The 26,755-nt window shown below is 38.1% G+C and overlaps 1 protein-coding gene across 2 annotated transcripts; it reads left to right on the top strand.

Moving 5' to 3' along the window:
- Window positions 1-202: 202 nt before the first annotated feature.
- Window positions 203-24,923, top strand: LOC128506583 (putative adhesion G protein-coupled receptor E4P). Of its 2 annotated transcripts, XM_053477106.1 has the most exons (18): window positions 204-725; window positions 11,758-11,841; window positions 14,398-14,541; window positions 14,669-14,806; window positions 17,363-17,494; window positions 18,870-19,001; window positions 19,093-19,130; window positions 19,220-19,321; window positions 20,298-20,451; window positions 20,563-20,679; window positions 20,764-20,960; window positions 21,048-21,224; window positions 21,323-21,517; window positions 21,603-21,820; window positions 21,998-22,156; window positions 22,273-22,444; window positions 23,433-23,528; window positions 23,640-24,923. In XM_053477106.1, the coding sequence occupies exons 1-18, from the start codon at window positions 695-697 to the stop codon at window positions 23,682-23,684; spliced, it is 2,331 nt and encodes a 776-aa protein (XP_053333081.1). In that variant the 5' UTR covers window positions 204-694; the 3' UTR covers window positions 23,685-24,923. The 2 variants fall into 2 exon arrangements, with proteins under 2 accessions (XP_053333082.1, XP_053333081.1); XM_053477107.1 differs by lacking the exon at window positions 17,363-17,494 and having other exon boundaries at window positions 203-725.
- Window positions 24,924-26,755: the final 1,832 nt, after the last annotated feature.

A 26,755-nucleotide genomic window follows, 5' to 3' on the forward strand; every position in this document is an offset into this window, starting at 1 on the left:
TTATTTTTTATCTTTAAAAGAGTGTTAGTTAAACTCCATATGTGATCAGAAATAATAGAGGAAATGAAAAGTGTGTGTGTGTGTGTGTGTGTGTGTGCTAGATTTGAGATTAGAGTTAGTCAAGACAAATTATCTGACTGACTGAGCAGTGAGAACAACAGCTGTTGCCACCGCCTCCTCTCTCTCTCTCTCTCTCTCCCTCCCTCTCTGAACCCGGCCACACTGTAGCACTTAGACATATCACACACACACACACACACACACACACATGACTTGGCATAGAGGGAAAAGGCAAGGGAATGACCGACACAAGCAGACGAGTGGAAATTCTCACGACTGGAAGATAAAGAGAAACCAAAGAGATTTAAAAGAAAAAAAAAAAAAAGAAAAGACAGACCTTCTAAAGAAGTAGAAAAGGAGAGGACTCTAAGAGAAAAGGACTGCAGGGGGAGGTGTAGCCGTGGAACTGACTGAGGAACAGATTGAAAAGAAGAGCTCAAGAAAAGAGAGAGAGAGAGTGGGAGAAAGAGAAGTAGTGGGGGAGGAAAGTAAATCGACTGAAAGCACTGAAGGCTTTTGGTGAGACCCTGAGACAGAAAGTGAAAAACTGGAGGGGGTTCCACAGTCTGGAGTCTGGACTAAGGGCTTCAGATAAACCAGAGGGGAGAAGAAGGAGCTTCTGCAATCGTTCGATATGGAACTTAAATGTGTGTCCCTGGTTTTAGGTGAGTGACTCACAGTTCGCAATGAATTAAACTAAAGTGTGTGTGATTGAGAGAGAGAGAGAGAGAGAGAGAGAGAGAGAGAGAGAGTATTTATAGTTTTACATGGACTTCGTTCATTTCACAGGCCAGCACCATGGGGACTCCAGACTGGTCCTGGTTCTTTAGAGATTTTATTAACTTTTATTAGCGCTTTGTGTTTTATTTATGCAGCAATAATAATAATAATAATAATAATAATAATACATATTTGTTTCTGTCTTAAATTAAATAAAAACCCAAACAAAGACAAGAAGATATCTTTTCATTGGAAAATAATTCTGTTATTCGTTTACTTCTAGCGGATGTCTTTGGGTAAATTACTATACAGTATTGTTAAGATGAGTATTGAAGCTCCATTATTAAGTGCAGATTTTTGTCAAATTAGCAGTTATAGAAAGTGATCAAGCAGCACACACACCTGATATAGTATCGCGATTGTGTAATGGATATTATACATGAGGAATAAATTACAACAGCACAAATCTAGTGTAAAACAGCAGGATGGCTGCATATGAGCGAGGATAAATGACAAACATCATAGCGGCCAAAAATCTATTGTAGAACGGGTAGGACAGGGTAGGATGCGTTGGAGCTGTATGAAGTCTGATTGTCGTCTGCTGGTGTGATTTATCCGTGTCCTAGTAAATGCCTGAGTACTATCTTTCTGCTTAACACTTTGCATGAATAAAATAATATGAAGTTTGTTTTTAACTACGGTACTGTAATTATGAGGGCGTTTGGTACTATGTCACGGAGTTCATGCAGGTGTTTGTTACTACATAGCAGTACAGTTTTTATGTCCCCGAGTTTATGAAGACGTTTGGTACTACACTGCAGTGTGTATGAAGCACTCTCTCCCTTTTTATCTCTCACCCTGTGTTTAAGAGGATATTTGGTACTATGTCACTGAGTTGGTGAGAACATTTTGTTTTATATTCTTGTGTTTATGAGGACATTTTAGTCCTATGTTGCTTTGACTTTTGGTACTATGTCAAAGTGTTCATGAGGACATTTGGTAACACATTGCAACATGCATGAGGACATTTGACTGGGTTTATGAGGACATTTGACTGGGTTTATGAGGACATTTGACTGGGTTTATGAGGACACTTAGTTCTATATTTCAGTATGCATGACATTTTGCACGATGACAGGACATTTTTATGCCCCTATGTTAAATGCAGTGACATAGTACCAAATGTCCTCAGTCACTACTAAGTAACTGCATTTACGTAAAAAGTGTTTACGAGGATATTTGGTTCCACACTGCTGTGTTTATGAGGACATTTGGTACTATGTCTCTTAAGCTTAAAAGGGACATTTGGCTTAATGTTGCTGTGTTTATAAGGAAAATGATTTCTATGTCATTCTGCTCATAAGCACGTTTGATATTTCATTACTCTGCATACAGTATGGAGACATTTGGAGCTATGTTATTAAGTTTAGAAGGACATTCGGTACTCATTCTCTTGAGTGTAGGTGGACATTTGGTCTTCGTTGTGTTTATGAGGGGGAAAAGCATGTCTACAGTATGTCACTCTGGTTGTGAGCACATTTGGTACAACGTTTCTGTGGTTATGAGGACTGGATTTGAGGACATTTGGTGAAATTTCAATGTTCTGTTATGTTCCTGCTTTTAACTGACCAACAGATACAGCAGTTTAAGTGTGTCTGTGTGTAACAAGGACCTCATTGTTCACTCCAACCAATATTGTCTAGGATTCTTCTGGGGTGTGTGTGTGTGTGTGTGTGTGTGTGTGCGTGTGTGTGTGTGTATAATCGGCTTATTGTGGGGACTGTCCTCTTTTCCAGCATTATGGGAATAAAGCCATTTTGGGGACAAGTGAAGACGGTGATTAGGCTGATTAGAACATGTTTTGGTATGTGAGTAAAAGTCCCAAAGTCCCCGTATTGTCAGGAAACTGTGTTTACAAGGACACACAAGTGAAAGATTGAGTGTCTTTTTATTTCTACAATTAACTGCCATATGTGGGTCATGTAATAAAAAGACATTGGGAGTTTTATTGTGTGTGTGTGTGTGTGTGTGTGTGTGTGTGTGTGTGTGTGTGTGTGAAAAATAGTTAATTGGTGTTCACAGATTGCAAAACAGAAAGTCGTTGGACATTCACTGTTTGGCATTCACAAGTTCTCATATTCACACACACACACAAAGATTCACTCTCTCTCTTACACACACACGCACACACACACACACACCTCTTACTTCCTGTGCACTGTTGTCTCCGATGTGTTCCCTGCGTGCTGAGGCTTGAGAGATAATCTTTCTAAACAATAAAATGATTTCAGTGATTCAGAATAGCATTGATGTGTGTGTGTTTGTGGTGTGTGTGTGTGGTGTGTGTTTGTGGTGTGTGTGTGTGTGTGTGTGTGGACAAGGGAATATGTAATTGGAAAGCCGTGAATGTCCAACAGCTTTCTGTTCAGGCAGTGCAGAGAAAGTGAAGCAGATTTCTGGGTAATATCATTAAGTGGAGGGGTGTGTGGTGGGCACAAATACGAATCTTATATTAACACTTACTATATTTAAGACTCAAGTATTCAGCTTATCTATTACATTATTTTGATGATTCCGGCATGTATATAAAATAAGGGCTTTACAACGATTTTGAGTCTGTAAAGTTACTACATAAACCAGATGCAGAAAGATAAACGTAATTTTTTTGTCATAACTGTAAATGTAGATGACTTTTGCAACGTTTGCATACGACTGGAGGCATGGCTGAATGTTAATTCGTGCCAACGAGTATGCTTGGGGGAGTGTGACAACTCATCAGTATTAAACGAGAGGGAGTGCTGGTTATCAGTAGTGAAGTAGCGAGTACTGACGATATCACAGCTGTTCTGGGAAACAGTAGAACAGCACAAGTTCTCGTGTGATAACAGTTCCACAAACACTATTTATGATCAACAGATTATGATTTGTTTTTTTATTTAATTAGCCATTTTGCTCCACCCACAAATATACTGTAGTTCCGACCCTGGTGGAATTAACCAATCAATAGTTAACGACTGACAGTGTAATTAACAGGGGTGAGTTTTAAACCCTGACCAGTACTACTGTAGCCAAAAAGTGACTACACACCAAGTAGTGCCCTTAATCAAGGGTTAGAGAGGGATTTGGGATTCAGCCTTGTATTAGACCCTAGTTAACTTCGTAGCTCACCTTAGGAGTAAATAAAACAGAACGTTTCAGAATTACTGCAGAGACGGCGTGTTGTTTAAGGCCTTGTTTACACGGGCATTAAAATCAAGCGTTTTTCTTGCATTCGTAGTGTCCGGTGAGCGCGATTCAAGCAGCGAGTGTTTTCTACACATAGGAGTCAATGAGAGTGTTCACACGGGCTTGGGTGACGTGCGTTTGTCCGGCTGCGCGTTTATACAGAATAAAAAAAAAAAAACGTTGCATGCAGCTTTTTCTTGGCATTTAAAATCCAACGAACGCAAGGAAAACGCTTCTAGTTCGTTTTCTTCGCGTTCATTTTACGCTTCGGGGGACCGGATATATCCCATGATCCTACATGCTATAGGGAAATGCGGAAAAGGGCACGATAAAAAAAAATTATTGTTGAATGGTTTTTCATAAACCACAAAAAAACTTCCTTTAATCCGACGTTGTGCGGTCAGAGAGTGAACCCAGTAGCGGCGGGCTTTCATATCCAGTTCCCGACACACTGCCCCCACAGGTTAACACACAAACTACAATTTGGGCTGCAGGCTGACAATAGACAGAGACAAACGAACGCCGGTGTAGAAGTTAATCAATCAACACTACAAAACACAACATAAACGTCTAGGACGTCCAGAGCAAGTTCGTTTATCCAAAAACTTAACGCCCGTGTGAACAAGGCCTAAGAAGCCATAACGTTATCAGATGTGTGAAAATTACTGAAAGTGCTTCTGTGACTGGGTGTGAATGTGGGTTTAGTCAGACAGCTGCTCTCTCCTCAGTACTGCGGACCGTACAGACCTACTCTCACCCACGCTGAGACACACAGTCAGTGTCATTAACCACTGGACAACACCTGGGACACGCCCACTCATACACAGAGTTACACGTCACAGTGCTGTTACTGCACTCGTGGAATAACGCCTCTCATCAGAGTACTTGGTCAAACTAACTGTTGTATAATATTAACGTATGGTATTAAACAAATGATTTAAAATCAAAGGGATTAATTAAATTTATCAATAATGAACTAAATACTGAAATTAATTTTGATGGATGACTCACAGATTTATTTCCGTGCCAAATCAGCATGCATGAAAAATAATACATTAAATTAATCATTAAATAAAATAAAAACATTTAAATGGCAATGAGATTAAATATGTTTTAATATTTAAGTGTCAGTTTTCAATTATATTAAATAACAACCTTATTTATGAATGAACGGTAATTTTACTAAGTGACATATTTATTTCATTAATTTTTTCTCACTCCATCAATCATATCCAAGAAAACTGTCACTTAGCATTAAAATAATAAATTGTTGTGCTGATGGAGCCAAAGCTGCAGCGTGTGGTGCTCTCTGTTGGTCAGAAGATCCTGATCCCAAATTGTTAATTGTGTACCTACAATATAGAAATATAGAAATATATAGATTCATATGACAATATGTTCAGTACAATGCATATGTTCAGCCTGCATGCTTCCATTCATGAACAAAGGTTTTAACTTCTCATAGTGAAGGAATTTCTGTCACTAGATTCCTAATGTTATCTTTTTCATTCCTACTTCATGGACCTGAATCATTATCCTGTTATTAATAATGAAGTCTGCATTTTTATGGTCAAGGTCAAGTGCATTTGGGTTCTGCAGCAAACCAGCAACCAAAACACACCAGCATACTTCACCTCTGAATGGCTCAAAAAATAAATAAATGAAGGAATAAATAAATAAAGGTTTTGGAGTGGCCTAGTCAAAGTCTGGATTTAAATCTAATTCAGATACTTAAACGGGCTGTTCATGGTGGGAAACCCCCCAAAGTGACTGAATTAGAACAATTCTGCAAAGAAGAGTGGGCCAAAATTCCTCCACTGACACAAACAGTTATCAGGTTTAGGGGGCAATTACTTTTTCACATAGGCCCATGTAGGTGTGGACAGCCTTATTTTTGTGTAATATAATTTTCATCTCAATCATTTAAGTGATTAAATATGCAAAAAAAAAAAAATGAATAAAAAAACATTACACAAACTATTTTAGCTAAATAAACATCATTAATTAATTATTTAAACATTTATCCTTTAAAATAATTAAATGATTAATACATTTATTGTAATTATTTGAGGTAAAATGTAAACTGAATCCATCTTTAATGATATTATAAATGTTATGTTTTGGCCATAAACATGTGATGTGTAGCCTTACTTCAAGCGGTGTGTACTGTACATCACGTTGCTGTTATAAACACTATTGTGTTATTATCATAATGTTTCTCAGAAATTTTGCGTTTCATCAGTCATTCAATATTTTCTCGTGTTTATTAAAATAACGTTACTTACAGTACTTTTCTTTTCTTACGCTCTCATCTTATTGATGATGTCCACGAGGCTGGTGTTTGGACAGTGCACTTCCTACTAAAGTAAAAATAACTATTTATAGAGAACTTACAAACACAAAGAAAATATACTGTTAAAATTGACAGATTGAGTTAAGCATGACTTTTTACCCATCAAACACTCATCACACACACTTTTTACACATCACATGATTCACAACGGGTTTTTCACAAAAAGTCACGTCACATGATACAAGGCTAGTCCTAGCACTTAGCACTTAGCACTTAGCTTCTGCTGTAAAATTTTTCATTTGCTACAAAGAATAACTACGAGTCCACACACTTAGAGTAACAGCAGAAACACACCGACTGACAGAGTCATGACTGCATACACAATGCAGAACATTTTAAACAAAGGAGATGAAAAAGACGTGTATACGTGTGAATAGATATTATTTATTATTATATTTAACGAACTGCAAAACCTTCTAGTTTTAACTCTCCACATATCTGATCTGTTTCTTTAAGCAGAGATTCAACAGTGGTGTGTGAAAGTTCAACAGATGGCTAACACTAAAGCGTGTGTGTGTGTGTGTGTGTGTTTATGAAACCATTCTAAAGTTTGAGAGAGAGGAAGAGAGAGAGAAAGGTGGAGAATAGTTTAGATTTCTTTCTACCCTAATTTTAATGAACAAATTAATTAAAAAAAGACTGCAAGGGAATTATCCTGTCGCGCGAATGCTAACGTTAGAGAAGTCCTCAATGTAGTTTGAGCTGAAATGACCAGTAAGTGACTTTTCCAGGTTCCCACACTGTTGTTTATTTAGAATGTTAGTTTTGGAGCATTACAGCCTGACAGATGCCTTTCTACTCACTTCTCATTCCCCTTATAAACACACTTATAACATAGCAATGCAATAAATTAATTAAAAAATAAAAAATAAATAAATGAACAACAACAACAACAATAATAATGATAATAATAAGATTTTTAAAAAGCGCCACACACACTCCCTCCATCGACGTCTGGTAAGGAATCAGCTGGTGAGACCACAGAGACACACCATTTACTGCCCTCAGACACAAGCTGTTCTGCAGATTCATTGTGTTATGACGATCCTGAGACACGTGCGACATCACTAGGATTTGTGTCTGCCGTTGATGTCATCAGAACACTCTCGGTTCCCATTTAAGGATCTGGAGAGGAAGAGAAAGATGGGCTTCCTCAGACCGGACCTCAAGCACTCCTGATGTTAGCTTTACAGGAAATGAGAGACACAGCTAGATCCTGTATTGCCCTTCAGTAGTGTTTATATGAAGCATTAGTGATTTCTGGCTTCCATGGTTGTCTCAGTGTACAGCAGTTAACTTGGGTAAACATATCTAATGCAAAGAGGTACTGTTCCCAAAAGTTGATTATTTTTCTATAACATCACTTCATGGAAAAATGTATGCTTTTTTTTTTTTTTTCGTAAAATTAAAGCTACATCATACTCAACTTCCAAACCTATTTTGTTCCCTTTTTTAAAAGGTAATACGATTATATAATTAGAGTTGCACATTTTGAACAATCAATAATCAATAAGTAATAATAAAGCCTCCAGTTATTTACTCAGATAAAGTTTTATATAAAATGATAGCTTATCTTGAGCCAAATGAATTAAATCGTAAATTAACAAAATAAATAAAATATAAAAAAAAAAAAACATCAAGTCTGTCAAAAATACTGCTCTTATCGTTCAGTCCTCATACATGTCTAGTTGTGCACAGTGTCTAAACTGCAAGTGCGCCCTCTTCTGGTGTACCTGTTAATACATTTGTTGCTACAGAGAAATATTATGCAAAACAAAAACAAAAAAAAGAAGAAGCAAAAGAGAAAGAGATTCATTTAGGGATTTTTTCTGTTTTGCACGTTATTGATACAATACCATTACACGTTTCTGATTACACTGCCCGACTCATTTCAAAGCCCAGTTAAAGCTTCACTTCTGACTCTTACCTCTGCGCTAGAACCGGTTACCGCTTCCATACAGTAAGAAGCAGAAATCTCCAATTCTACATTGGTTTCTTTGTTCTTATAAGTCCCGTTAAATCTGCTGTTGCTATAGAGACCCTGATGCATAAGAACAAATTTGTTACAAAAACTTAAAATTAAAAGCTTTATACAATTTTCCTTTTTTATGTTGCTAGAATTTATAGCATTCATTAAGTAAACAAGTTTAAGACATTTTCCTTCTCTTTTACACTTTTGTCCTAATGTGTGTGTAAGTGTCTGTGAACTTTTGCTCACACTGAACACTTTAGATGACTGGTGTTTAAAAATTAGCTTGTAGTGTTCTTTACTTTTTACGATTTTTCTTTATCTGATCCTACGCATGCACTTAAGAAATCAGATAAAATGTGAGTTACAGAAAGTGCTGAATAACAAAACACTCATGTGCGTGTGTGTGTGTGTGTGTAGAACAGATCTGGGGAAAAGATACCATGTGTTTGCCTGAATGCAGATGAACTTCCACCACAGCGCTGCAGAGTTCTCTGCTCTTTTTGGTCAGAAGGTGTTGATTAATTCTCTGGAACAGCAGCCCTGATGGAAGAGTTCCTCAAGCTTCTCAAGAGCCTCACATACACACACATAATGTATCACAAACTATTTCACAAAGCAACACCGGGTTTCTCATCGTATACAGGATTGTGTCACGTACAGTGAACCTCTCCTCACAGTGCGCTCGTTCTCGTTCTGTGTGTGTGGGCTGAAAAAATCTCAAGTTCACACACAGCCCTGATCTATAAACAGGAAATAAACAAAGTGGAGTGGACGGGATGAGTGGATGAGCAGCCGGAGTGCTTGTGAGTGATGATGGGATGTCATAATAGGGATCAGTGCGTCTGGTGGTTAGTGTCACTGCTTCGAGGACAAACGTCTATTAATTTGGAAGACGGAGCTTCTGAAGGAGGTCTGAAACCGCAGGCTTAAAGTTTGAGCAGCACTTTACATTCAGGGGATTTGTGTGTGTGTGAGTGTGTGAGTGTGTGGACACTAAAAATATACATGGAATTAAAAAAAAAAAGCCTTTGTGACATCATGTTTGTTTGAGTTCTACCTCAAAGGGCGAATGACCACATAAACAGACAAGTGAGACTGTGTGGGTGTGTATCCGGCCCCCGTGTGTGTGTGTGTTAGTGTGTGTACCACAATGCTGCATTTTCCCCCTTTGAATTTAGAATCGATTAGGCTTAAGGGGCTAAATGTCAAAGGTCAACCTGGCACAATTCGGAATCGTGTAATCTGTAGTTTTATTATTAAAAGCATTTACTGAATCTCACTATCTTGTAAGAGAGAGTGTGTGTGTGAGGTTTAAAATATACGTGGGAGAAGTGGTTCAACTTCCACCACAAAGGGAAATGAAAAGAATAGAAAAGGAAGAGGCGACAGAATAAGTTAGGATGTTTTTGGAGCAGATGGTTTAGACACCAAATCAGGAAGTGAATCCCTGCAGTGAACTCAACTATGGCTCAAAGTCAGCTGGAGGCCATATATATATATATATATATATATATATATATATACGTGAAAATATATAATATAATGAAGATATTTTTTAATTTCGATGGATATACCGATTGTTTAAATGAAATTTTCAGTTTTATTTTAGTAATAACTAGATGTTACCGTAAGCAGGAACATAAACACATGTGTGTATTAAAGTGTATAGATGGGTAAGAAATGTATTACAGTTCATTACAATTTATGAAATGCCAAAATGCTTGACACATGATTCCAGCAAAAGTAACACAAAAGTAACGCACATCTTTGTTACTAGGTGGTAACAAAAGGAATACATTTCTATTACCATTTTTTAAATTGAATCTTTAGGCACTTTGTCGCCTTTAGCAGTAAAACATCAGTTCCCATTTTTTAATTAAATCCACATCAATTTAATATAAAGAAATGAAAGGCAGCACAGTGGTGCAGTGGTTAGCATTGTAGCCTTGCACCTTCAGGTCCCGGGTTTGATTCCCGCCTCAGGGTCTGTGTGCATGGAGTTTGCATGTTCTCTCCATGCTTGGTGGGTTTCCTCCGGGTTCTCCGGTTTCCTCCAACAGTCCAAAAACATGCAGATTAGGCTACTAACTGGTGTTCCCAAATTGCCCGTAGTGTGTGAATGAGTGTGTGAATGCCTGTATGCCCTATGATGGATTGGCACCCTGTGGGTACCTTGTGTACCCCGCCTCGTGCCCTAATCCTCCAGGCTCCAGGCCCCCATGACCCTGAATACAGGATAAAGCTGTATAGACAATAAGTGATAGAGAGAGAGAGAGAGAGAGTGAACAGTAGAAGATAGATTTTAGGAGTTTCTGTTACGGCTGTGAAAATCTTACATAATAATAGAAACAATTTTGGTGTATGCATTTCATCATAAAACGTTTGAGTTAGCTATTAGCATTCCACTAGAGTCTATGATACTGGCTAAGATTTGAGAGGATCACCATGAAGCTGATGTTTGTGAGTCTTGGCTCAGGCCAGGGGTAGCTCAGTGGTTAAGGCATTGGACTATGGTTCGGAAGATCCCAGGTTCAAACCCTGCAAAAACCAAGTTGCCACTGTTGGGCCCTTGAGCGCGGCCCTTAACCCTCAACTGCTCAGATGTGTAATGAGATAAAAATGTAAGTCGCTCTGGATAAGAGCGTCTGCCAAATGTAAATGTCTATGCTGAAGTTCTCATGTACAGTACCTGAGCTCTTTGGTGGAAACAGCACTAAAGTCTTATCAGCAAGTATAACCAGTGCATGACTTTAGCTGTTTTTTTGTTTTTGAAGCTTTCCTGCACATTTACCTCCCAATGCGTCATGCATACACGCTGTTTGCATGTGTCAGTGTGGTGTGTGTGTGTAGGTGACAGTTTTCTCACGCACATTTGTGTTGCCTGAGAGTCTGCAGCATGCACTTTGTGTGTGCATGTGTTTGTGTATGTGTGTGCTTGCGTGAAATGAAAAGTCAGACCACTGTGGAACGTTTAGTAGAAAAATGCTATGTGGTTTCTTTCTGTTCTTAAAACTGATGACAAGAACAGTATGTGCATGTTTATATTCATGTCACCTTGACAAAGGACCGCAATCACACATGACATAATTATGATTTTATTTTCATTAGAGTGACTCCTTGAATCAGCTCTATGGTGCAAATGCTCACCGCTCTAGCTCATGCCTGCAGTTAGTTTCAGGTTGAATGTGTGTGTGTGTGTGTGAGTGTGAGAACCATGATAAAACCAGTGTTTTTTTTTTTTATCTTGTTTTAAACATTCAAAGAAAAATAAAGTTAGGAAGTAGTTGAGATCGTGGACAGTTAGCTTTCTTAGCTATTGTATCCAGATGATAAAAAGGACTCAGATAGAAAAGACAGAGACATGTCCTAGTCCAGTCTTAGCGTGGAGTTAACAGCATGTGTGATCATGTTGTCCTCTCATCCTCAGGCCTCCTGGTGCTGCCGGTGTTTGCTGATGAAGCTGAAGCAGGATGTAATTACGGATATCAGATGATAAACGGAGTGTGTGAAGGTGAGATGGTGTGCCTCAGTGCTCTGAGAACTAACCTATAAACATGATGGGTTTTATTTTACACTTTGCGTAAATGGATAACATTAATGTTTGCATCGCACATTTAAATTCCAGTCCCTACAGGATTTGATGTCACAATCCTAACTGTTAGCATGAATTCCTTCATTCCCTGTGCATTCTGAGGAACCAACAGTGGTGTAGTGGTTAGCACTGTCGCCTTGCACCTCAAGGGTCTGGGTTTGATTCCCGGCCGGGCCCGATTCCCGTATCTGTGTGCATGGAGTTTGCATGTTCTCCCCGTGCTTGGTGGGTTTCCTCCCACAGTCCAAAGATATGCAGGTTAGGCTAATTGGTGTTCCCAAATTGCCCGTAGAGTGTGTATGTGTGCATGCCCTGCGATGGATTGGCACCCTGTCCAGTGTGCACCTCGTGCCCTAAGCCCCCTGGGATAGACTCCAGGCCTCTGCGACCCTGAATACAGAATAAAGCGGTGTAGAAGATGAGTGTGTGTGTGTGTATCTTATCTTATTTCAAAACACTCGTAAACCAAAGTGAATTGTCCCAAAAGAAATACTGGAAACTTAAATTATTCGTTCCACAGCCTCCAAAAAATAAATACATAAATACAATTGTGCACCTACGGTGCTGTTTAAAAATATTTGGACCTTCCAGATTTTTTTTTTATTTATTATTGTTTTGCATGTTTGTTACACAATAGTAGTATTTATCATACAGTATTTGTCACAGGGGAGCAGCTTTTTATCCTTTAATAAGTGAAATCCTCATTTTGTAGTTACTCAGGTTATCTTTGTGTAATATTTTTTTTTATGATTTCAAACATTTAAAGGTGACAAATATGCAAAATAAATAAAGAAAATCAAAAAGGGGCAAATACATTTTTGCGGCACAATAAATGATGCCCAGTGTGAACTGTGTGTTTCTGTTCACTTTATCTTTTAGGGCCTCAGAATTCTATTTGTTTGATGTTTTGAAGGAAACAGACGTGAATATCTCTAAACTAAGTTATTGAGTTTTCATTTAAAAAACAAAATATTAGAGCATTAGAATATGCTTGTTTTATTCAATACAGCATTTATTTAAACACAAAAGAGCCTTAAAAAATCTGTCAGAATCATCAATTGGACATTTTAGTATTCAAATTATGTTTCCTTAACAAAAATTAAAGATAGTGTTAACATTTGAAGAAGTGCTACACCAGTGCTACACCAGTAATTTGCCTTACCTTAAAATTGGTTTGTCACTATACCAAAGTTATATATACATATTGGTCTGGGTTGCACGATGGTTTAATGGTTAGCAATCTTACCTCGTACCTCCAGAGTTAAGGGTGTGAATGTCACCTCTGGTCTGTGATTATGTAAAGCTTGGGTATGCTAGTTTACATACAGTCTAGCTGACTGGCATTTCTAAACTGTAGTGTGTATATCTATGGTGTACTCTGCCTTGTGCGGCTCCAGGTCCCTGCGATCGTACATACAGTAGAATTAAAGGATCAGATAATGGATGGATTAGATATCTAAAGTGATATGCATAGACTCACTAATTAAACCTAACTGAAAAGTGGGGAGTCTGAATTGGAAGTCCAATCAGAAGTCGGAGAGAAAAATAAATCTGCTAGCAAAAAATTTGTAGTTAGCATTAATGGACTTAAAGCTGTTGTTAAAACTGTAAACTGTGGATTTAAAACAACACATTTATAAAAACTGTTTAAATGTTTTACGGCATACGTTTTATAACTTCTAATATTTTAGAAAGTAAAAATAAAGCAAAATGTTAATTTTGTATATACTTTGATTCCGAAATGAATAAATGTCAGCAGCTTATAGCTTAAAGTTTAACTTGCGGAACAGTTATAGTATTGGGACCTGTTTAATTGAACCAGTGCTGTAATATTAGAACTGTTCTCAGAACTGTTTTTACAAGTATTAGTTCTGGAATCTTCAGTGGTGCTGAAGAAAAGACAGGAGGCAGAGTTGGAGGTAGCAGAGCTGAAGATGTTGAGGTTCTCTTTGGGAGTCACAAGGATGGATAGGATCAAGAATGAGTTCATCAGAGGGACAACCCACGTTAGATGTTTTGGAGATAAAGTCAGAGAGGCCAGATTGAGGTGGTTTGGACATGTTCAGAGGAGAGATGGTGAATATATCGGTAGAAGGATGCTGAGGTTGGAACTGCCAGGCAGGAGGTCTAGAGGAAGACCAAAGAGGAGATTTATGGATGCAGTGAGAGAGGACATGAAGTTAGTTGGTGTGAGAGAAGAGGATGCAGAGGATAGGGTTAGATGGAGGCAGATGATTCGCTGTGGCGACCCCTGAAAGGGAACAGCCGAAAGACAAAGAAGAAGAAGTTCTGGAATTTCTCTAACCGAATAGCCTTAGGGTTTTTGTAATGTTTGTTCTTTTAGTGAGAAGTTGGAAATACATTATGCATGTACAAGCTTTAGCTCAGTGCAGAATATAAACAACTTAGTGTCCTTATGTATTCAGTGTCTTAATGTTCCTGCTGGTTCTTTTCTTCTATTTTTCTTCATTACAGATGAGAACGAGTGTGAAGTTAAACGCTGTGGTAATCACTCTGTGTGTTATAACACACTCGGGGGTTATTATTGCCAGTGTGAGAAAGGGTTTAAAAACTCTTACAAAACTACAAACTTCACTGCCACCACAGGACAATGTCAAGGTGAGACATTTCTCCATTCATTTAACACTGGAGTTCTTCATTGGAAAAACATTAAGGTTGAGATAAATAAGCTGTTTCTATTAAAACATAAGAAGAAGAGTTTAAAATATTGCTTTTTGCCCCTCAGATATAAATGAGTGCACTGTGAATGGATCAAGCCCTTGTCCTGCGAATGCAAAGTGTCAAAACACAATCGGTTCTTACCGGTGTGTGTGTTTACCTGGGTTTCAAGATAAAAAAGTTGGTTCTACATTCACCTGTGCAGGTAAAGAGCTGCTTCATTTATTTTATAAATTCTAATAGCGTGGTTGGTATTTAAAAATGCTAAATATTTGTGTATATATAAAATCAAATATTATTTAACCTTTTTAATTTGTTAGCATTCACTTTACATTCATATTGTTTCTGGTAACAAAGGAGATAATTTTTAGGGGATGATGCATAAAAATAAAGCCATATTAGGCACACAAGGGTGTTTATAACTAAAGAGTTTTGTTGGAGGCCCTTGATGCGGAATCCAACCTTATTCAGTCATACGTTATACTGTATTAAACAATGTTTTGTATCATGTAACAACTAAGCAAAATGATTTTATGAGCAACTGAACGTTTCTTCATTTGTTCCAATTTGCTGATAATTACTCACTACAAAATCACAATCAAAGCATGAGTTCTTTTAGAGTATATAGGTTATAGCGTTTTGGGAAAATCATACAAAATTTATATTAGTCTTGACAAAAACATTGCACAAAATGGAGTTCTCATTTTCCTGTGAAACTGTTCACATTTAGACTCCTAACTAAATTCTAGTGCTTTATTTATAGGACTTAGTTTTCTAGTCATAATTAATAATATATTAAGCTCTTAATAATTATCTGTTTTTTTTTTAATGATTGCTTAACCATGATTTTAAAAAACTAATTCTAAAAAAAATGCAAAACCACACACACACACATACAGTTCATATGATTAAATTCAGCTTGAACCAATTTCACCTTGCTTTACTCAATCTGAAATATGCTAACCATATAGTTTATAAACACATCAAAACCTTTTGCAAAGAGAAAATGGAAAGCATGATTTTTTTTGTAAACAAAAACCCTAAGCACCATCGCGGGGTTTAGTTTGGTTGGACAGCACAGGCTCTTCTTGAACGAATGAATCCTTTTATCTGTTTCCAGGCGTAAATGAGCAGAAGCCAGACATGAAAAAAGTCTGTAAAATGCTGAAAAAAATATGCGCAGTAGGGCTTAAGGTAGGGAGAGTGTTCTTACAGTAGAAGTATTGAACTGAAAAGATGGTGGAAGATACCAATGACAGCAGTTGGACCAGAGCAGATACCAGTGGGATGATACACTGTTTCAGAAGACAATGTATCACCTGTTCTGATGTGCCAATGCTGTGTATTCTGTCTGAAAGTGATACAGTTCCATCCATAAAGGTTCTTTGTGCAAGGCCCAGTGCATTTCTTTCCCCCACATACAGTATTCACGCCTCATGCCCTTTACTGGCTGAAGATTTATTTCGAATAACACTCATTAGACTCGTTTCATGTGCACGTGTTGTTTTTAAAAGATCCGGCCCAGGTTTGATAGACAGTCCTCATGGGCATGATTAAACTGTCTGGTTAATGAGAATGTTTGTTTGTGTTTCTCTGAAGTGTATTACTGTATTGACCAAACCCATGTTTATGATAGTTTTTTCTTGTTCCTTTGAGACAATTTCCTCCTTGATGTTCTCAACCCTCAGTCCTGCACAGACTAATCAAACATTGTTTCAAAGATGAAATCGAGTGAATGTGCAAATGGTGCCGCAGATAGTCGGCCACACTGTGCTGATCTTACTGTAGACAGTCGTAAAAGTTTAGTAACTCTTGTTGGAAATGTCTGAATTACTGCTGCAGCAGCGTGGGATGAAATCTCATCTGACATATTGGGTCTTTCTCGTCTTTGTCCATGTCGTCTTCCAAGTCTTACTCCATGTTTATTTTGAAACACTCACCTGTTCCCTTTTTATACTGTTTACACCTGACTGGTGAGTTTACAGATCAGCACCTGAGTGTCTGTAGACCTGATGGCTGTGTTTAAGCTGTTTTTTTTTTATAGTTGTGGTAATTTGAAACACGGTGACTTGAAATAGCATAAAAGTGACATCATGTAAGATTTCTGTGTCCAACCTGGAGAAGTGTATTCTTGGTCAAGAATATGTTTTTACTGTAGTGTGCAGATCGTGGCAAAGGTTCTGTACCTTGAGTGGTCAAGTTTCACCAGTTCTGTTTATAAAAAAAATATATATATATATATATTAGTGTGTAAGCAATCATAAAAAAAACTGTTTAAATATTTCACTGTATTAAAATGTCAAATATTTTAGGAAATCTAAATAGTGCAAAATGTTCATTTTGTATTTACTTTGAAATAAATAAATGTCAGCAGCTTACAGCTTAACTTGTGTTCTGTAATTCTAGTATAAATAACTAACAGTAACTAACTTCACCTGACCTGTTTGCTCATAACAGCTTTTTGCCAGGCAAACTAACAAACACCTACAGTGTGTGTGAGAGTGTGTGTGTGTGTGTGTGTGTGTGTGTGTGTGTGTGTGTGTGTATGTATGTGTATTTGTGTACCCATGTGAGTGTCTTTGCTTTGTGAATGCATGGTCATGCACGTGTGTGTTTGTGTGTTTGTGTGTGTGCGTTTGTTTACAATTTGTATATGTATATTTTGTGTGTGATATGTAATTATGCTTTGTGTGTACGTTGTGATGATTCTGTGTGTGTGTGTGTGTGTGTGTGTGTGTGTGTCTGTGTGTGTTCACTGCAGATATTAATGAGTGTAAATCAATGCCCACTTTTTGTGGACCGCATGGTGTGTGTATCAACACACATGGCAGTTTCGCCTGCTCATGTTCCACTGGTTTTCGTAACCAAGGCCAGAGCAACACCACTTGTGAAGGTGAGGCTGTTAGGATCATCACTGACAAACAGCGCTAAATTACATTCATGCTCAGCCATGCTAACCACAGCACACTAACTGACACAATGACACACACCAGATCATGGCCAGATCACTCCAAACCCAAAGTGAAGACTCTGAGCACTGTGATCCAGACTAAGGCGAATACTGTGATCAGCTGGACTCAGACCAAGACTCTAAGCCCTGGCCTCAAAACCATTAAACCTCAGAAGCACATTAACTCTCTGAGGATTGGGATCCAGACCCAGAAGAAAACTTTGAGTAATGAGAATCTAATCTCTGGGAATTACATGTAGCCTTGGCACCTGAAGCATTACTCTGGAACATTCTCTGGACATTAAGATCCATACTGAAACTCAAAGAATCAAAAGTGTGAGGCCAAGGCTTTTAAAAACTGAGATCCACTAAGATCCCCACTCATCCCAAGATTCTGGACAATAATGAATCAAACTATAAATCTGTAAACCTGTAGCAATTTTTGAACATGTAGACCTAGACTAAATCACAAAGTACTGAAACCTAGACCAAGGGTCTGCAACCCTGTGTCCCAGACTATGAATCTTAGCATTGGGACCATGAAATCTTTGTCCCATCTTGAGAGCCAGAACCAAATTCTAAACATTAAGATCCATTTCCTGGATCAAGGCTCTGTATAGACCAAGACTAAGCGGTTAAGCACTGATACTCAGACCTAGACCAAGACTCCCAAGACACAGACCATTGCACAACACATTATAAAGGACTCTGGGCTCTAAAATTCACAGCCAGATAAAGATGATAAAGACTGAGTACCAGAGTGAGACCTAAATGTAGCTACTGAGTAACTAAACTATTAAATGCTGACAAAGAATAAATACCAAGATCTAGACTTTAAAAAGTCTTTCCTAACATGATACAATACAGTCTTGTGTCAAGAATGAGTCGAGAGGAACAATCTGTGGTCACGGTCACAATCTGAGAATGAATCCTGGAGCAAGATCTTAGCAATCCGTACCATGACCAAGCTACTGAGATCTGCCCCAGAACATAACTCTGACTACTGAATAAAACCCAGACTTAAACAAAGATCCTTAGCAATCAGCACCAAGAGCAAACCACTGAGATCTGCCCCAGAACAACCCTCAGCTCCAGATCAAGATCCAAACCCAGCACCCTTAATCTTACCCTTAACCCTTAAGATTCTTAGCCCCAATAGCTAAACCAATACTCCACATCTATTTTCAGATTTCACAACTGCATGGTCGCTATGATACCAATATTAAAAATAACAAACCTAGGTTATTTTTTTAATTGCTCTTTCTCCATGCTCCAATGCAGCAGTATGTTCTTACATACATATCACTTTGTGTCTTAGACATCGATGAATGTGATGGAGAAGAACATGTTTGTGGTCAAGGCAGCAACTGTTCCAACAGTGAAGGGAGTTACTTATGTCAGTGCAAGTCTGGTTACAGTAACTATGGAAACAATCAGACTAAATGCACAGGTGAGAGAGGGATTGCATGATGAAGAAACAATACAGCTGTATGTCTTTAAATAACAAAATCATCTAATAAAATGTGTTATTCTGTTTGTAGAGTTGACATGTAACAAATTTAACAAGACATCTGAAAAGGTAAGTCCAATAATTTGAGATTAATTAATAAATAATAAGTAGGAACATTGAAAAAGTAACTGTAACTTGGTGTCTGTTTACATGGGCAGGTAGGAACAGTGATGGATGGTTTATTGGATCTTTTCACCACAAGTTGTGGGTCATTAAGTGGTTCATCAAGGGAACGTCGCTCAGGAGAAACCTTACTTCAGGTACAATCTACAACACACACTCAAACATAAATAAAAACACCAATAATGTTTATTTTATCCTAGTAATTTACATTAGCTGTGTAAATGATCTTAGTAGAGAACCCATCTATAGTGTGATGTTTTAGAAATTCCATCACATTCCATCACATGGACATCACATGGTCCAAACTTCTTCAGAGAGTATCACAGGATCCAAACCTATCCACCAACAGGGGATTTACTGCATGTGTGATGTCACTTTTTAATGATCCAAACTTATGTGTGATATAATCACATGGTCCAAACCTTTGAATTCTGTTATTAGAAAGCTGTGGTGTCCCATCACCAGAGGGCCCAAACTCGTGTTTTTACATTGACAAACATGATTTGTGACATCTTTACGATGTTTAACCCCACCAATATCAGTGGCTGATCTACATTTGAGAGAGTCCAAAGGTCTACACTCTTGTGCGAAATCATAAGAATGTCCAAAATCTTGTGTTAACATGGTTAGAAGCTCCACAGTCTTATGTCACATGGCTAGAAGGTCCACACTCTTGGGAGACATCATAAGAATGTCCACACTCTTGTGGACATGGTTAGAAGGTCCACCCTCTTGTCAGACATTGCGAGAAGGTCCAAAATTGTGTGACATCATTAGAAGGTCCACACTGTTGTGTGACCTGATTAGATGTCTAATGTCTAAACATTTGTCAAACATCAATCAAAGGTTCCACTTTTTGCAACAACATTTATGGTTCTGAACCTGAATGTCAGTTTATCTGGTGGTCCAACCTCATGAGAAAGTCCAAACAATATCACTCTGTGTCGTTCCAAACTAAATACTAATGTGAATTATTAAATTGTCCAAACAAATGACAAATTGGATTTTTTTTAAAGTTACAATATATTACATTTCTGTCAGGTATACACTCACACACACACACAAACACACCAAACGTCAATGTGATCCTGGTGCATGTGTGTGTTTCCCCAGAACCTGCTGAATGTGACAGGTGGTGTGTTATCAGGTGGGAACCTGAACTCGAGCTCGACTCTGAGTGTGTTTTTCGGAGCAGTGGAGAACACGATGAGGCTCATCGCACCTCAGCTCAACGAAAACACAACCAGGATGGACAACGAGGACACTGGTATACACACACACACACACACACACACACACACACACACACACACACACACACACACAAACGCACACAGACAAACTGAAGTGTAAAACATGTGCTAATGTTGATTTTCAGAGGCGTGGCTTACAGTCAGAAAGGATCTGACTCCGCCCACTGGATCTGTCACACTGGTCACAGACAATGTGCAGCTTAACACGAGCTGGGAAACTGCAGTGGGTGCAAATTATCCAGGTATAAACACACACACACACACACACACACACACAAAGACACACTATTTGGAACTAATTTATAATTATTTGTTAATTTGTTCAGGTTTTGCATATGTGGCGTTGGTCAGTTACAAAAGTCTAAACTCCACCAAAGTGTCGCCTCCAGTCAAAACGGGCGCTGAGACGTCGCACATAAACACCACCTACCTGCTCAACTCTGAAGTGGTGACAGCGCTCATCAGTAACACGGACACACACTCTCTGCCTGAGCCTGTCACTCTCACCTTCCGACACAAAAATGTAACACACTTTAACACAACATGCATGTGTGAGATAAAATGTTTTAAAACCACTTTAATAACATTTTCTGTACTGACTCCGCTGTAGGAGAGAGAAGTCTCCAAGGGCTTGAACTACAGCTGTGTGTATTGGGCTGGAGATGAAGGTGGAGGGACGTGGTCAGGAGAAGGGTGTGTGAAGGCCGTGTTTAACTCCACTCACGCCGTGTGCAAGTGGGAACACCTGAGCAGCTTCGCTGTCCTTATGGCCCTGTATCCCATTGAGGTAGAGGTTTATATGGATTCAGATCCAGAAGAGCTAACTAATGTATATTGTTACAACAGTGTATTAACCTCTCTCTCTCTCTCTCTCTCTCTCTTTAGGACACGTTTGAGTTGGTATGGATCACTAGGGTTGGTCTCACCATCTCCATTATCTGTTTATTCCTTTGTATCCTGACATTCTTGCTCTGTCGCTCCATCCATGGAACCCGTACAACCATACACCTCCACCTGTGTGTGTGCCTCTTCATCGCCAACATCATCTTCCTCTTCTTCATAACCAGCACAGAGAACAAGGTTTGTGTGTGAGTGAATAAAGGAAAACATCTGTCCTTTCAAGAAGGTTTTAAAAATCACTTTGGTTTGTCTTTACCTTGTGAAGGTCGGTTGTGCATCAGTCGCAGCACTTCTTCACTTCTTCTACCTGGCTGTGTTCTGCTTCATGCTGCTGGAGGGAGTGCAGCTCTACCGCATGCTGGTTCTGGTTTTCCACACCACGCTCCATCCAATGTACCTGTACGCTGTGGGTTATGGCATTCCTCTCGTCATTGTCGTCATCTCAGCCATCGCCTTCCCATTAGGCTACGGCACCGAGCGCCAGTAAGTGTGTGCACAGGGTAGGGCTGAATTCATGGCAGCCACAGTCAAATGAATAGCAAAGTAAAGCTTTAAGATCTAAAGCTATCCAAATGTGTCTTTTCATATATATATATATATATATATATATATATATATATATATATATATATATATATTATTATTTTTGTGTGTGTACAGCTGCTGGCTCTCTCTCGAACAAGACTTCATCTGGAGTTTCTTTGCACCAGTCTGCATCATCATCCTCCTCAACAGCTTCTTCTTTGTAATAACAGTTTGGAAACTGGTCAGGAAATTCTCCAGCCTCAACCCGGATGTCTCTAAACTAAAGCGCATCAGGTATATTAATCTGGGTGTATGTATGTGTGTATATGTGTGTTCACCAAATCAACACGATGATATAACAGTTACAATTTTCTCTCTCGCTCCCCTCCTTCTTTTGCTCTTCCTCACAGGGGGTTCGTCCTGACAGCTGTAGCTCAGCTGTGTGTGTTGGGAGGGATGTGGATTTTTGGTTGTTTCCTCTTCCAGGAGCAGGGCACTTTGGTGATGGCGTATCTCTTCACTCTGTTTAACAGCCTTCAGGGGGCGCTTATCTTCATTATGCACTGCTTAATGAGCAAACAGGTGAGGCACACCATTTACGGTTCCTTGTCTGTGACTAAATAATGCTACACCAACAGGACACCAACATATAAGTAAACCTTTATTGTCACTAACACTGACTGTAACCTTAACCTGCAACTCATTTACACTAACCTTCATCACAGTAACACCAACGTAACCATAGGCATGTCTTGCCTTAACCTCAGTAACATTAGCTGTAAACACACAAAATGTCACCTTTACCTCCGTGTACTCATTCTACCTCATTAACTTTAATCTCAGAAGCTCTAATCATTAACATTGACCTTAGTAATGTCAACCTAAATAACTCTAACCCCAACCAAAGTAATGCTCCGTGGCCTCAAGTTCAGTCATGCTAAGCTTAGCCTCAGTAACCTTAAGATCAAAAACCTTAACCTCAAAACCATAAATTCAACTTCTATAAGGTCCCCTACCATAACACCATATTCAGTATTTAATCAAAACTTCAATAACTCAACTTTAGTTATCTAACCCTCAATCTTAATATCCTCAACCTCAGAAACTGTAACCACAACCTCTGAAATCGCAGGTGAGAAACTGTAACCACAACCTCAACAACATCATCCTCAGAAGCTCTAATCTTACCCTTAGTAACCACATACTTATAAGCTCTGACCCCAACCTCAATAACCTCAAATTCAGGTTTGAGAAAAGGAATGCAAAGATTAAATTAATAGCATTACATGTGACCTCAGTAAGCTCACCGTTAGCTGCCTCAACCTCAGAAGCCTCAACTTCAGTATCCTCAAGTTCATCAAATCAATCACAATCTCAGCCTCAGAAACTCAAACCTCAATCTCAGGATCCTTAAATTCACCAACATTAAACATAAACTCAAAAGCATCAACTTATTGACCTCAACTTAAAGAACAAACTCATTAAATTAAACCTCATCCTCAAATCTTGACCTCAGTCACCCAAACTTTATCCTCCACCCCATTAACCAGTTATTTGTTGCTTCTTTCAGGTGAGAGAGGAATACAGGAAACTTTACGGCAGAGTGTGCAAGTCAGAAAAGAAGAAATATTCCGATTACAGCACCAATCAGTCCAGCAGCAGTCGGGTATGGGTCTGTTGCACCAAATTACAAAAACAGTTTTGCATTACACTCAGTGTGGAAGGATTCTTTTCCATGGCCACATTAATGATATTTAAATTTGATCTTTTTTTTCAGCGGCCTCTGAAGAGTATTCAAAGCACGGGAGAATCACAGATATGAAGCCGGACACAATCTCTAGTTTCATTTGACTTTTTCACAACAGGAGGAATCTCCATAAGAACAATGCACTTTTCCAGTCAGGTTGAAAACCCCTCTTTGTCTATGGGAACTGACCTACAAATGCTTATTTCTTCCATTCAGCCAATAGGAACTTGCCAGCAACTAACTGGAACAAATCCAGAGAAGTTTATTCAGCGAACTGTAACTGCAATGGCCGCTAGCTTTACACACAGGCGATAAAAGGAGACAGTTTAGGTTTCTGTTTTGGCCAATTATGAAGGACATTATTAGCTTATTACGTCCATGGCTAATAAGACAGACTTAAGCTGTTGAAAGATGATCACTGCTGAGCCGTTCAAGATGGATTAAGTATTTATAATACTGTACATTTCCAAAAAAAACTCTGTTAGATGATGATGTATTCCTCCTACCGGTCACTTTATGCTAATCTGTGGGTAAAAAAAGAAAGAAAGGTACTTTAGAGTCACTGCGAAAAACACAACAGGGTCAAGCATTTAAGTTCTTCACAAAACAAAATTCTATATTTATTTTTTAGAAAATTAAGTAAAATGTTTAGAAATTTATGAAGTTTTCACAACTTATTTTGCTACAGTAGATAGCGCCGATCCAAAAGCGGGCAGAAGACTCAAGCCTGTGCTTCTCCTCTCCATGCTTTGTTGGGAAGTTTTATAAGTAGTGTGATTATAAAATATGCATCTTTCAACTTTTAAAACTGTTTTGCTTATAAATTTCCAATGTAAGGCCATTCTTTATTAGGATGGTCCAGTCATAAATGGTTCTTAACATTTATCACAGGTGCAGTACGGTTTAACTGCAGTCAGCATCATGCTAGGTTAAGTGTCATGCATGAGAACCATTTAAATATTAAGCTAAATCAAACGTATCACATTTTTACTGTAGACTTGTGGACACTTGGACTCTGCTGGATTCACAAAGGAACAGATTTTTTTTTATTATTAGAGAGCACTTTTATTTCTTTTTTCATATTTGTACATCTTATGAATGTGTAATTTACTTTATATTGACTTGTTTATTTTAAAAACGTTTATATCTTTTGAAGGGATTTTTAAAACATATTTTTCTACATTGTTTTCCTGCTTTGTTGCACCATGTTGTTCAGACTTCATCTTGCACTCTTAAATAAGCTCAGGGTGGGACAAGACCCTGATTTGGTACTGATACCTTCTCCAGTCTTAATAAAAAACACACTTTATAGCACTTTGCACTGTTTGCTGTTTGTTTTTCTCCTTAGCGTTGATGCATGCTAGTAAAAGTCATAGAATTTGTAAAAATTAAAATTAAAGGGGTTGTTCGTGTGTTTTATCCATTTTGGGAGGCTAAATTAACTGTGTCAGTGCAGTGAAACATGAGAAGCAGGATGGGAAATGTATAGTTTGTTTATACTTTTATACCACAAGTACTAATTGATTGCATTTTTTTATTTTAATTTCTCTTTCTAAATACTGTAACTCCTCTGAAGATTATTATTTTCCATCACAGCACGTCTCCAAGTGTCTCCAAAAATGATAAATTAGGAATTGTACTTTTATGTACTTTTTTATTTTAAATGTACTTTTAAACCTATTCATACTTTCAGTCGATCCATTATCAGCATCACCCTTTTAGCTTGAATGTAGACTAGTATTAAAAAAAAAAAAGAATTAATGTATAGTCCTAAATGCATTGCATGCAGACACTCTGCACTTACTGTATTTTGAAATTTAGAGTAAAACTTTATTACCCTTTTCCAACAGCAGATGGAGCCTGTACAAAGCTTTAGAGCAGTCAAGATGAATAGACGTAAGCAGTATTTGTACTTAATATATTTACAGTATTTACTATGTATTTGAACTTACAGTATTTATTTTGTAACAGAAGCGTTTGTGTCTTGGAGACTTGCTAAGTCTGTAAAGCTGAGTCTGTCTCTCTACTAATCCGAACACATTCCAACGCTTTGGAGGTCTGGGCCACCCAGGAGGACAATCACATGGTGGTGCTATTTGGTCATCCTTATAGGTGTTGGTCCAAAGCTCTCACCTCTTGTCTCTTTTTTTGTGACAGCTCCACCACACCCATAGTCCAGTAGATGCACTAATGACCTCGATGACTTAAAAATGTCAACCTAAGGACGTTTTCACGTTAGGGACCCAGGATTGTTTCCGAGAACAGTCTAGAGAATAAGTCTTTGTGTTCCCCATGGGGATTAGTAGGTGTCCTACATATCAAGGTTCAAGTTTTATTGTCATATGCACAGTAAAGATGGGCCAGGGGTAGCTCAGTGGTTAAGAAAAGAATAGGGATAGTTGATATATATCAACCTAGAATTAAGCTAGAATATGAAAAATATGAATAAAGTATAAAATGAATATCAAAAATATAAACACTGTAAAAACAGATGTACTGTAGTGTGCAAATTCCGCAAGTGTTTTATTTATATATATATATATATATATATATATATATATATATATATATATACTGTATATATATAAAAGGCACACACACATATATATATATATATATATATATATATATATATATATATATTATTATTATTTTTTTTTTTATTTATATATATTAAACTTTGTGGTGTTTAGTGTCCAAGGAATGGCCGTCACTGATGTGGACGCCTAGATATTTGAAGCTGCTCACCCTCTCCACTTAGAGATCCAGGATGAACAGTGGTCGATAAGGTCCTTTCTCCTTTCTTATGTCCACTATCATCTCCTTAGTCTGTGTTGAGGGAGATATAGCAAACATAGCTTACATATAGCAAAAAGGTGGTCTCTCTTTGTGTGTGTGTGTGTGTGTGTGTCAGCAGTTTTTCCATAACAGAAACAACTTGAATGTTTGCAAAAGTACAGCAAATAAGCAGTTAAATTGTAACTTACAATTTAACTGCTTATTTTTAGACTCATGGGGTTAATTAGGAATGATGGATAATGTGCTTTTTTCTGATATACAGTGGAACCTTGGATTTTGAGCATAATTCATTCCGGAAGCGGGCTCATATTCCACTCATAAACCAAACTTAATTTTCCCATAAGAAA

The sequence above is a fragment of the Clarias gariepinus genome, chromosome 18 (genome assembly GCF_024256425.1).
Source record: "Clarias gariepinus isolate MV-2021 ecotype Netherlands chromosome 18, CGAR_prim_01v2, whole genome shotgun sequence".
Lineage (NCBI taxonomy): Eukaryota > Metazoa > Chordata > Actinopteri > Siluriformes > Clariidae > Clarias > Clarias gariepinus.

What these genes read in the sequence shown, in the direction of transcription:
- LOC128506583 (XM_053477106.1), top strand. Translation starts at nt 695, where the DNA reads ATGGAACTTAAATGTGTGTCCCTGGTTTTAG. An exon ending in CAGGAGAAACCTTACTTCAG is followed by an intron (nt 19,322 to 20,297) that starts GTACAATCTACA and finishes GTGTTTCCCCAG; the next exon opens with AACCTGCTGAATGTGACAGG. An exon ending in GATGGACAACGAGGACACTG is followed by an intron (nt 20,452 to 20,562) that starts GTATACACACAC and finishes GTTGATTTTCAG; the next exon opens with AGGCGTGGCTTACAGTCAGA.